A 13,668-nucleotide genomic window follows, 5' to 3' on the forward strand; every position below is an offset into this window, starting at 1 on the left:
ATACAGTAAATGTAGTTAAAACGTCTTTTTCCCCACTTCAAAAATGGATCTTGCTTCCTTGAGTTTGCACCAGTGGCTTACATAACTCTTGACAAAACTATTTTTGATATTTTAGTAGATCTTTGCTGTAATATTAATGCAGACATATAATATTTGTATCTTATTTTTAATACTGTTATTTAAATGCAATGTCAGTAGCACATTGTAAGAGTACACAAAGGGGCTTCTTTTCCACATCTTGGGATGTTTTCCATGTTTTCCACAACACTTTCCCCTTCTTCCGCTCCTTTTTCTGTATCTCCACTGCTGTTCTGTTGTACCGTATATAACATCACTTTATCAGGCTCACTGATCTCGATGTGTACTGTAGCTAAACCCAAGCCTGTCAGTGGTGATGCCTTCAAAACTGTACTGCTCTGAGCTATTCTCTGCTTTTTCAAAAATTCCTATAATCATCTCTGTATCCCTTTGGGGCCATATATGGAAGCAAAATGACTAAATCCCCTCTCGACTCTTTTGAGCAGTTCTTTTTGCCTTCATAATGACATAGACACCTCTACAGCTTGTGGAACAAGTCTTGTTGTGGAGGATAAAGGACATTTCAGGATTATACATTCGTTAGAATAATGAGAACACAAGCACTGCTCAAAACCTTTGTGTTCTTAATTAGTTTTCCTAGGGGAAGGGGACTGTAAGCTTCAGGTATCTGGAGGTTTCTTCTCTTTAGTCATCTTTTTTGTTATTTTATTTCCTTTGCACCTCACGTTTTTGAATATATTTTTAAATTTTGTGGGTTGCTGTTTTTATATCTCTTTCCGGAGGTCGATAAACATGTCTGTGCTTTGCCTACAATATTACTTTTTTCTTTGTATCTCAGGATTAATCCTATTAAGTGCTGCTTTAGCCATTTTGTTTTGTGTTTTAGACAGAAAAATACATAATTGCTATTACTTGTATGTACAACGTGTTTCTAATTTTATTTAGTCTGTTTCAGGTGGTATAGGTTGGAAACTTATGTACAGTATGAATAGTAATAAAATTTAACCAGTAGCACATACTGTACAGTCAGGTCAGGGCTTTGCTTTTAGTAATACTAATTGATATACTCCTCAATAGGAAACCAGTTATGAAGGCTTTGCTTGACATTAACAGGAAATAAGTACAGGGATGGAACAAGTCACAATGGAGTTTGGTGTACTTTTTGAATAAGTTTATTATGGAACACCCCCCCAGAGAATAAAACAAAGACATAAACGCATTCTGCCTAATTCTGAAGAACATATTGTCAGGTATCCTTTTATACATAAAGTTGTCCGAACTTATAGGGCTGGGCAGGGAACGATGCATCAGGAAGAATTAGTTGTTTCGGACACCAGAATGATAAGTTGTGTTGTTACTTTTGTGGGTTAATCTTCTTATATTCCATTCGGTGGTTACCAATTTACCAATTATGCAACTGGAGTATAACAGACACAATTAGCCATGGAGTACATACAGTAGATACTTATACAGTATATAATATATATGATTGTGTATAATTGAATAAGCCTTTAATAGATCAAATGTAACCCAAAATAAAGATAAAGAATGCCACACATGCCGACCACACAAATTTGAAATACAGTACATTGCAGACTAACCTTTAATATACTTTTCCATATGTTTACAAATTTCGCATTAATTTACTTTAATAAATGATAGAGAACAAAAAATCCTGATGAACTTCCTTGCCTTTGGTATCAGTGGTTATCATCTATCTATGATTTTGGCTGCCATAATTTTAAAGTTGAGTTAAAGTTTAAGCCGTTATATTATGAATGATGTATTCTGCTTTGTATTTTTGGTGTGTACTCTGTGTTGAATGTCACATTTGAGAGAAAGAATTAGAAAAGTATATTAATTAAAAAGTGGAATTAAGCAGTTTAATTAAAGATTTTTCGAGTGTTTACACAAACATTTACATTGGCAGAAGGAAACAATCTCCTACATCATTCACACAGTTGAGGTTCTAAAGAACATCTTTTTAAAAAAAGATAAATCTTGTTGCTTGACCCTTGTAAAAATCTAATATACCAAATCTCAGTACAAGTAGAATACTTATTTTTATTAAAAGCATCACATAACTACAGATTTCCCTCAGCAGCTGAAGACTGTAAGCTAATACTTCATTAAATACTTCATTTATACTTCATACAGGTATTATAAGCACTTAACAAAGCAAGTCTTCAGGGCTTCATGGTATTCTAACTTTTGCAGTTAAGGAAACAAAAGATATTATTCATACACTAAAAAAGCAATTGTATCGCAAAACTCACTCAAGGCAAGGCTAATACCTGCTGTCTGAGAAATTTCCAACATCCATCCATAAACTGTGGTGGCAGTACTGAATGAAATGATTATAGACCAATAACTCTTAATTCCATTACATGCAAGGTCATGGAAAAGATAATTAGAACTTCAACAGAGGATCATCTTTTATGGTAGTAAGATTCTACAGGATAAGGAAAAGACAGGTCTTGCTTAACTAAGGCATTAGTGTACTTTGAGCAATCCACAGCAGTGGCAAACACGCTGGATATCAAAATGTCCCGAAACTAAAACGTTTAGAAAATAATGCACCAAACATGCCGAAAGACATTAACATTTTTTTCAAAAATGACAATTACACTTTAGTAGTAGTTTGGTTTCCTATATACAAGCATCATTGTTGGAGACAATTTCGAAAACAATCTTTGATGAAATACAATTAAATACATTAAACACTGGCACTGCTCTTTTATCAGAGCAGTGTTAGTTCAAAATGCAAAATCCAGCCAACCCCCTCCCCAGATCCCAGATGGCTAAGTGTTCTCGAAACAAAAGTGCCCAAGTAAAGGAAGACATTTTAACAAAAAGCTGTCGTTTTGATACTGCTATGTTTCAGATAACCATAAAAAATGGAGACCGTTTTCTAAATCAAGAAATAAAGCTACTTTGACCGCATTTCCAGAGATCGTGTTATTTCATTATTCCATGGTACACCATTAGGAAGACTGTGTAAGCCTTAAATCAATACCAGGGAGCTGAGGTAGACTGGGATGCTTCGGTGGCCAAAAGGAGATGATCTTACTGTTTACCTATCTGCTGTAAAAAATGTTGCAACCAGAGCCCCTGTGCAGGTACTGTGTGTGGGCCCGTCTACTTTAAACCTACAAAAACCATTATTTTTTTCAGCAGATACAGTCCATTGAAAATGCTACAGTTGACGATGAGTATCTCAAAGACACTGCAAAGTCAGAATATATGATCATAATGTATCTCAGATGTACAGGAATAAATCACCAGTAAACCAACAAGCAACCGCATGATACAGTTGTTGAAGTTACAATAATTACCATAATCACAACAGCCATCTGAATAAATATTCGTTTTCATTCAGTATTAAAAGGAAAGGCCCTTTGGCCTTTCAAAATTGTGCTTTCACCCTGCATAATCTTGTGAAGATTTCCAGTGCTTATTCTGAAAAACTAACATGAATATTTACTTGCCCAAGTAAGAAATAAAACGGATATGCACCAAAGACACAATTTAATTCCAGCTTTTTGCAGCTCTCCCTTGGTGGGAGTCTAAACCTTTTGAAAATGCCAAAGATCAATGCCACACTCTGACTCAATAGCACCACTGGGAGCATCAGCAACCTTTTGAAAACTCCCACCCCATCAAAGTGTTAATGTGCTTCATGGGGTAAAACCATTGAAACAAGCCATTTGCGTTATATTCCATTTGGGCATATATTCCATTGAAAAACATTATCAGTGTTCAGTCTCAACCAATTCCTCCTCCTTATTTCATTTTTTTTTTGCTTTGATCTATCAGCATGAGCTGTATACCCCAGTGCTCCAAGCACTGGTTTTTCACAAGCATCATTCATAAAAATAAACCAGACAATCAATGCAAAGGTGATTGCCTGTTCTCTTTCAATTTATTCAAATAAATGGAATTGTTTTTTTTGTTATTGTTTTGATATCACCAGAAAACAAAGACTATGATGCATACCTGTCTTACACCAAAGTGGACCCTGAACAATGGGGTCAAGAAACTAGAGAAGAGGAACGCTTTGCTCTTGAAATCCTGCCTGATGTCCTGGAAAAGCACTATGGGTATAAACTCTTCATTCCTGAAAGGGATTTGATTCCAACTGGAAGTAAGTACACTATGTGTTTGTGTGGGTATGATGGGTTGAGATTCATTCCTCTTTAATGTTTCTCCAGTATGTGCCACCAACTCATGCAGCATATTTAAAAGCTAAACAGAACTTTGTTTTATTTTTGGAGAAAAGTGTAACTCAAAGAGCCTTGAAATTAAATAAACAATTTTTTGTAGAACACCAAAGCAGCTGGCTTTTTATGCCTTATACAGTATACTATGCTAAAAACGCTCATTTGTAGCCAAGTAATGTTCCAGATAAATGGGAAATGTCCAACCCTTTGCATTCCTACAGAAATATCAATTATTTTTAATACTGAAACAGTATACATATTATTTTGTGTAATTTCTACTTAAAGTTGCTCAAAAGCTATTCTTTACATGTTTGTTGATATTGATTTTCTCAAAGAGCCTTTGAGTATAAGAATCATTCTAGTTTTTTCAAAAATAAAATTTAAGCTTACTTGTTCAGAATTCACTTTGTAAATTGCCATCACTACATCGTTATATTGTCTCTGTCCTTAGATGTGGTTTATATTGTGTAAAAGATGCCTTTATTCCACAGTATTGGCATTTTGAATATTGGTATCCATGAATTTTACAAATAAAGCATGTATAATTCATTGCAAGTCAAGCTGTCCATGTCTTCACCTGACAACATCAGATCCTTTTTTAAGTTTACCTACAAAGTCCCTTCATGCAGTTCAGATTCTTTTTATTACCATAATGGGCTTAAAACAGGTAAGAGCATGCACTCTTAAGAAAACCATGTAACGTGTTACAATATAGGTACAATTGTTATTTTTAAAAGAAAACTGAGATATATATTTCAAAAACAAATGCATAGCATACATCTTACATGTGGAAGAATGTGTTATCCTACAGTATGTGCTTCAGATGATGAGTAAACCATTATCATCACCTATTGTACATATAGTAGTCAGACCAGCAGTTTTATGTTGAGTAGCAGTTAATATAAAGAGCTTCTTCTCTTGTGTTTATATACTGTACCTTAGTACTTGCTTAGCCTAAAATATATGTTTTTATGTATTATGAAGTTTATGAGCTGTAAACAAATCTCATATGTGAGTATACTGGTTTATGTTGCCATCTTCAGCAAAATTCTCTTTGTAACACCCACCATGGAAAACTATGAGACTTGATGAAACACTAATTCCATTCACAACTGGATTCTGTTGCATTTTATCCAATAATAATAAACCCCTGTGTGAATTTTAGTTATTTCAGAATTCACATTAGAGAATGTCATGAGCCAATTAGACTTGATCCCAAATCTTCTGTGAAGAGATCAAGCACTGCATCATCTTTTCTGTAACAACTATGCTTTAACTGCAGCTGAAGCTTCGCTATCTTGTCTGCATTGTCTTATATTATGTTAACAAGGATGTCCATTGCAGTGTAGCTGCTTAACTCTCCTTTCTCATAGTTATCTCGTGATTGTTTTTGTTATCATCCTTGCCTGTGTGTAACCTTGCCTTGTCTCTGCTTTGTCATGTTCTTCACTGCTTTGCCTTTTTGCAAGTGAGTCACAGTACTTGCTATGTGACTTATTTGTGTGGTTTTCTGGGGACAGTTATTCTTAATGCGGGATGTGTGGCTGCAACACCCCAAGTGGGAATAGTGTGTGAAGTCTTTATTCTAATAATGGGAAGAATGATTGGTTTACTTTTACAAACATTATAATTAGAATCCTTCAAAGAAATTTGTCAGAAATTTGATTTTTACTTTGAATGATATTGTTAGGATTCAGTTTACTTATATTCATTAAGTCTTCTGTGTATTCATGTCTCACTTCCAGAGACAGCTGAATGTACAAAGTGGTGCTTACACTAAAACAGTAATCAGATATTGATTATATTATGCAATGATCTCAGTCTTCCAATAATCGATCACATGAACTTGAGGTAAGCTACACACAATTAGCCAGTATGAAGAGTCATAAGAGCTACTGTAGTCCGTCACATTTACCCATCAAATCTAATTGACTCATTGTCATCATTGACTTTTCTCTTTCCTCTCTACACATCACTAAGGCTACTTTTTGTAGTACAAAGTTCAGATTTATCAAAATAAAATATCAGAACTGGCAAGAGCGAAATACAACAAATGACCTTCTCTCATCTGAATACTTTAACCATTATAACCATTAGCTTCAAACAAAATGAGTAAGGCTGCCTTAGAACTGTGTTTCTGCATAAAGAAGACAAAAACACAGAGTGAAGAGTAGGAGAATGCAAAATGTCTAAAACATTTGCAATGGGGTGAGTATTGAACCATAAAATATATTACTCATTATTTAGAACTATATTGTCTCCTGTGTAAAAGATCCCAGTCAGTTCTTAACTTACTGTATAATGTGTTAAATAAATTGTTTTATCAGAATCACTTGCACAACCATCCTAAGCATAATGGAGCTGAGTTTTTCACGTCACTGAGACATACTGTATTGAGGGTGTTAGTTCAGCAGGTAAACAAATTTACTAGCATACATGATAGAAGACACATGAAATAAGTATGAACCTGACATTTCGATGTTTAATAAATGAATAGCTTCAACATTGTCCTTTTCAGAGTTTCAGAAAATAATGTGAAATAGATATGCTCAGACAAAGGAAAGAATGAAGGTAGATTTTATTTAATATATTTTATACACTACATTTATACAGATTCTAATTTCATTCATTTTGAATTCCAAAAATACAGCACGGTAGTTTAGAATACAATTGGATATTAAAACCGTATATTTATCTTTAGAACAGTTGTTGCAAATCATCCCACATTAAGCAATAAATTGGCAGGGCTGTGTGCTTGAGAGAGAGAAAAAGGAACAAGAAAAAGCATAGTTTATTTCAGTGTTATGTAAGTCCCCTTGCTATTTCTCTGATGCACTTCTGCAATCTTCTGATCATAGTTTGAATGTTAAAATATTTATGTTTAGGTTTCACCAATGATCATTACGAGGATCCAAGACTGCTTAGAGGTATTTTTTACCCAGCCTTTCTGACTGCCTGTGATAAAATTTTCACTTGTGTCAGCAACCGTAATGTGCTTTCCCAATAAACAGATAATTTGGGACCAATGTTCCCCACTGAGTTTAAAGCTGAACAGGGTCCTGAATTACGTGTTTGTAAACATAAGGTTCAATTACACGAACCAGGGGTATTTGACTTATTGTTTCAAAGTGATTCCTTTGTTGTTGGCATTCATATTCATCAGTTTTCTTTGTACAAAACCAAACAGCTCAGTAGTCTGCAGGGATGAAAAATAAGAAATAAAAAATTTGCTGCTTGAGAGTGCCCCCAAACTATGTAGTACAAGCTGCTGAAAAAGCTATGATTTCCGAGAACAAGGCATCTCATTTGAAGTATTCTTTGATTGAACAAAACAAAACAGAAGTGCTTTTAACCTGTTAAGGAACAGGCATTTGCCTCTGTTCTCTATATTTCCGAAATGAAACAATCTCCAGAAGCCAATTTCTCAGGGCAGACAGCTGGAAATAAAGCTGTGTTTGATGGTTGAACTCTCTTTTACCATCTCCACTAACATTGCTGTGATTAGTCTAGAAGCAAAACCAATTATAGCAATTTCAAGCAGAGGGCTTTAATAACTATATGTTCAGCATTTTTGTATTGCTGGAGAAATAAAAAAAGATATATTTATCATTTTAATGTACCTTATAAATACTTAAAGTATTAAGTTTTGTAAAACTGACAAGGCAGCAATTAAACAATAAAGAATGATTTCATCTGAAGGCATATATATATATGGAATTCAGTGCAAAAAATGTTTTTACATTGGAGCTCTGATCAACTAGCTTAAAGTAGCTTTTTATTCTATTTAAACTTTATTTCAGTTAGAATATTTGGGTTGGAATCTATCATTTCTTTGGCTACGTAAACATACTGTATATGTCTGTTTTTTTTTTTGAATTATCTGTACCTCAGAATGAGCTTGTGACATTAAAGACAGAGCTGCAGAAAACCATTGGTCACTAGAAACCACTACTAATTTAACTAGTTAGACTGTATTTCCTATGAAGTATAACTATTGAGAATATGTTGTTTTTTATTAGTATTTTACCAGACTAGTATCTAATTAGCATGTGTAGTTGCTCTTACTGTTGCTGTTATACAGTATATTTTAAGAATCAATGCATCATCTCTGATTTCAAACACCACAATAATATATTTTCTTGAAACACATTACTATTATATGGTATTGAATAGGGTGTTACAGAATGCAACTGACAGAAGTAACATTTCATTTTTATCACATATTGTAGTTCCTTCACTCTGCTTATCAGGGGCACACATTAGGTAGCTGTCTTACTCAGGTAAGCTCGGCTGTCTTTAGAAGTCTTTATAAGGTTTGTGACAAGGTATTAAAATATTAAAATATAAATTGTTCACAGCCTTGAGACATGTTCCAGGTACTAAGAAAAAAAAACAGAAATTCCCAGTATATCCAAGCTATTGTGGGTATGTTTACGATAGTTTAAAAAATTGAAACAGACTGTATTCTGTACCACTTTATTCTGCTAAGTACTGCATTTGTGAGTGCATGTCCACCTTGTCTTGTGTGACTTTAACCTTCAAGCCTTACCGTTAAGTTATCTGCTTGAAAAATTATAAAGAAAAGCTTCAAGCTTTTCGTTCTTCCACCTTCTCCAAGACAATTTGAGCCAGCTTGAAGAGGTCAGGCGTTACTTCATCTTTTTTTATTTATCATTTCTTCGCAGCGTACATCGAAGACGTGGCCAGGTGCGTGGACCAGAGCAAGAGATTAATAATAGTGATGACCCCCAGCTATGTGGTGAGGAGAGGCTGGAGCATCTTCGAGCTGGAGACACGACTCCGCAACATGCTGGTCACGGGGGAAATCAAGGTCATTCTGATCGAATGCACTGAGCTCCGAGGGATAATGAACTACCAGGAGGTGGAGGCCCTCAAGCATACCATCAAGCTGCTGACTGTTATCAAGTGGCACGGACCGAAGTGCAACAAGCTCAATTCCAAGTTCTGGAAACACTTACAGTATGAAATGCCCTTTAAGAGAATAGAGCCCATCCTTGCACACGAGCAAGTGCTGGACGTGAGCGAGCAAGGGCCTTTCGGCGAACTCCAGACGGTGTCCGCCATCTCCATGGCGGCTGCCACCTCCACCGCTCTTGCCACAGCCCATCCAGACCTGCGCTCCACCTTCCACAACACCTACCACACCCAAATGCGGCAGAAACATTACTACCGCAGCTACGAATATGACGTACCTCCCACTGGCACCTTGCCCCCCCTTACCACATTGGGAAACCAGCATACCTACTGCAACATCCCTATGACACTCATTAACGGGCAGAGACCACAGTCCAAATCGCCCAGGGAACAGAATCTGGAGGAGGCTCATACAAACAGTGCAGTGCTGCCCCTGCTGCCGCGAGAGACCAGTATATCCAGCGTCATTTGGTGACAGCAAAGATAGGCGATCACTTGGTTTTCCCTGACGTTCATGGAAACTTGCAGCCTGGTGCTCAGAACTGGGACCTTGACTGCTGCTGTTGTACTTGCACCACAATCCACAGGAAAAAAAAATAAAAATACTAAAATAAAAAAAAAACACACACATGCACAGATCCACACACAGATAAAACACACACAAGGAAAACAGGGTCTTGTACATATATTTGCAATTTCTTTGTAGCATCGGTGTCTTCCTGTTTTTTTTCACATTTGTTGCCTCTATTATGCATTATTACTTTGTTTTACATATCATCCAAATCTAAATATTCCTAGTTTTCGTTTGTTTTGTTTTATAATATGGAGATTGAACAGCAGGTTTGTGAGGTAGTAGAATGGACTGTTGTATTTTTATTTCCTGACTTACTGTAGTTTAGAGCCAGTTTGATTTTTTTTTTGTTAACATCTTTTTGATTGCCTGGACGAAGCTGTGTTTTACTCGAAGGAGCAACATCCTTTTTTGTTGGCGTATGTAGAGTGTGTATATCTAGTTTTAAGTGACTACTTTAAAAAATAGATTATGCAAAAGGTAAAGAAGCTTGAAAGTAATATTTCTTCCCGTATGAAAGAGCTTGAAAATGTGCTGGGGAGTGGTGCTAGAATTCATCTCCCTCCAGCTTGTTTTAACTGACGGTATATTTGAGCAACAACTGTCTCGAAATCTTAATATTTTGTATTAAAAACAGCATTGCTGTTTAGGTTGATAGTAAAACTTCTCACCTAAAACTTCTGTAGATTATTTTAAAAAAAGTATATTTTTATAACAAATGCATTTGCTTGGAGAGTCATAATTATTCACACTTCATACAACACAAGTGGAATGAAAGATGATACATGCATTATACCAGTTTTGTGCATTTACTGCTTTGCAACATGATTGCGAGATCGTTAAGCCAACAAAGTGGATTTTGAGTCCTTCACTAAATGTCCTCGTTCTAATTTAAGATAAAAAGTAAATATGTTTTGATGTTTTGGTCAAGTCCTTGAAATATCATTTCCTAAGAATGATTTTCACATGTTAAATCATGGTAGGGAAAAAGTAAATTTGTGTTTGAAAGACTTTTTTTAATCACCTATTGAGGTGTAATTTATGAGTATGCATAGCAACTAGATATGTGTTCTATATATAAAAAACACAATTCACACTCTGGAAAAAAATGATTATCTCTATAGAAACAGTCATTATTAGTTTCCTTAACCACTTTCACTGCACATTAAAATCCTTGACCTCAATTTAGTGCCTCCCTTTTAATCCACTTACAACTGCTCCTATCTTTACATTTTCAAACTGCCATGACTTTGTGATGTTCTTAGGCAGAGGTTTGCATTATCCAATCTCCCAGCTATGCACACCTGTCTGTTCTCTTTCACGGCTGAGTGTTCTTCATTCAACATTTTCAGGCAAGACTGGAGTGAACGTACATAATTTATCTCTAACTTGAAAAAGATGAGGGTGAATACAGCCCTCTGTTGATTTGGTTAATGCGTCTGTATTGTCAAGGCATGCTAAATGCTGAGTCATGTGTAGGAAACCAATCCCAAGTGAGATTTTGGGTGCTAAAATGCTTTTATCCCACGTAATGTAAGAAAAAAATAATCATAATGCAAAACTGGTACACCACCTTTAGATATTACATTGGGCTGCAGAAGACACCAGAGGAGCTTCTGAGCTCATCAGGCTCATCAGTGTTTGTCGGTTCTATGCTGTGGTGGTAAGTAACAAAGAGCACTGAAGAGAGTACTGATGCCCATTGCACCTGTGAGACCAAGTCATGGACACATTACAATCAGCATACTCGGAGTGCTGCAAGTCCTTAAAATTCTTGAAATGCTCATAATAGTTCATATACAGTACCCCTTCTGAAGGTGGTGAACCCTTTCTGAACATTTTCCTCTTTTTATAGACCACAGTTCAACAAATTTCAACTGGTGTTTTATCCTAGTAATTGATCCAAAAAGTTATTCAAAATTCTCAACCCAATGAATACACCAGTTAAGAGGTTCCTGGAATTAAAACAGGCTTGTTACTCCCAGCTGGGGGTTCTAGGTAGCATAAAGAGGTTATGATTGATGACATTGGGGAAACATAAAACATTTATTATTATTTCTTCTGTTTTTTTCCCAAAATTGCTTTCATGTGTGTTCAGGCTGCTGGGTAAAGTTGATTGTATTTTTCACAGTGGTTGCTAAGATGCACTAAAATATACTAAATTTAATTTTGTATGTACAGGCAGAAAACACTCCTACTGTAGGTGTACTGTACCTGCGTAATACAGAGACACCAATTTTATTTTAACCAATTGTGTAAATATGAGAATGGAAATGATAAGAAGACAATCTAGCCACATTCATAAACCAATGTTTGCATTCTCTAGTTCAGTGGCAAATAGTTTTTTTTGTTATAATATACAGCACAGAATTATCCTAGGCACTTTGACTTTCACAATTCTGCAACTAAAGGATAAGGTTCTGTTTGTCTATCTTGTTTTTGTTTCTTTTTCTGTTCCTGCAATGTTAATTGAAAACAGAACTTAATAATAAAATCAAAAAAATTAATTCTTTTTTACTGGAATATTCATCCCATGTCACACTACTTGGAGCACCCACAGAACATTACATTTTGTTAATTCATCTTTTAAAACAAGAGATTCATGGTTCTAGACAATGCTGCTTAAACCTTATTTAAATTTTGAACAATGTAGCTGAAGGCAATACTTTGAATCTGTTAGTCTGTATATAAAGCAAATGAAAGGTGAAAGGCCATCTCTAGATATAAAGAACACTTTATTAAGAAACTTTATTATCAACCACTTCATATAAGTTATCATTAATCCATACCTTGAAAATTGAGTCACACTTCATTTGGTAAAGGATGTAAACTACTACAAATAGTAAATATACCAAACATTGCTTTTTGAGGTCTAATGGTTTTTGATAAATCTACACTTCTGGAATGGGTCCTGCATGTTCTGATTCTTCCAGTAAGTAGTCTGAAGTGCAGTTCAGGATGCTCTGCCTATGTCATATGGCATCAGACAGATGTCATTTTCAACTGGGGTATTTATGCCTTCTATTGCAATACTTTTATTCTTTGATGTCAAAATGTGAAAAAGGGTATACAACAATTATAAAAAGACTAAAGTGATTTTAATTTATTGCTTGTTTTTTTCACTGTACATGACAAGAGTCTCTTCCACTTTTTCCAGAAATTAAACAAAAGGTTTCTTCCCTTTCAGCTTTCCAACTTTTGGGGGGAAAAGAAAGAGGCTTAAGCTACTACAAAAGAAACACACTCACAGGGTAAGCAGTTAATTTATTGGGAGAAACATGACATCACTGGTATGTGACAAGAAATGTGTATTGTACCTTCAGTAGTACACCCTCATGCCCTGAATAATAAAATTGCCTTTCCACCTTTTCTGAACTGAGAAAGTACTGTACATTCCCTTTCAAAATCAGCTGCCATAATGAAGCTCAGAGATGTGGACCTGTGCAGAGAGCAGTGTAGTCAGGATCTCCGGAGACAGTGGCATTTCCCTGCAAAGTTGTAGCCCTTGGCAGTACCTTACAGAAACTGTCTTCATAGTCCCAGCTGCATTGCATAATTTTAGGGTAAAAGTACAAGGAGATCTATATAAAAATGAACTGGGTTTCTTTCTCATTGACTACAAAAAAACATTTGTCATTAACTACTACTACAGCATACCCTTATAATTCTTAAAAAGCCAGGTATGAATGTTATTTTCAGTGTGGTCTCGTTTGTTCAAGATTTGTTTTTCTTCTTAGATTCAGAATTATGTGCAAATTTTCACCTCACAAAAAAGGTAGCAGAGTGGGACATAAACTAATTCCTCTGTGCTCAGTTCAGACCACATGTGTCGAATTTAATTCTACTACATTGCAAAGGAAAAGGCTAATTTGCTTTCCTTGAATAAACTGTTTGTTAAAAAGA

At 35.5% G+C, this 13,668-nt stretch overlaps 1 protein-coding gene across 2 annotated transcripts in view; it reads left to right on the plus strand.

Annotated features, from left to right (window-relative positions):
- The window catches only part of LOC148675837 (interleukin-1 receptor accessory protein-like 1), a 519,844-nt gene extending 506,983 nt beyond the window's left edge, over nt 1–12,861 (plus strand). The window contains exons 10-12 of one of the 2 annotated variants that reach the window (XM_088648704.1): nt 4,013–4,183; nt 7,145–7,186; nt 8,945–12,861. In XM_088648704.1, the coding sequence (XP_088504830.1) occupies nt 4,013–4,183; nt 7,145–7,186; nt 8,945–9,669 (938 nt within the window). In that variant the 3' untranslated portion in view covers nt 9,670–12,861. The remainder of the gene's footprint in view (nt 1–4,012; nt 4,184–7,144; nt 7,187–8,944) is intronic. The other variant, XM_088648715.1, reaches the window with a different exon arrangement.
- Nucleotides 12,862–13,668: the final 807 nt, after the last annotated feature.

This window comes from Lepisosteus platostomus, chromosome 2 (genome assembly GCF_059453375.1).
Source record: "Lepisosteus platostomus isolate fLepPlt1 chromosome 2, fLepPlt1.hap1, whole genome shotgun sequence".
In the NCBI taxonomy this organism is placed as follows: Eukaryota; Metazoa; Chordata; class Actinopteri; order Semionotiformes; family Lepisosteidae; genus Lepisosteus; species Lepisosteus platostomus.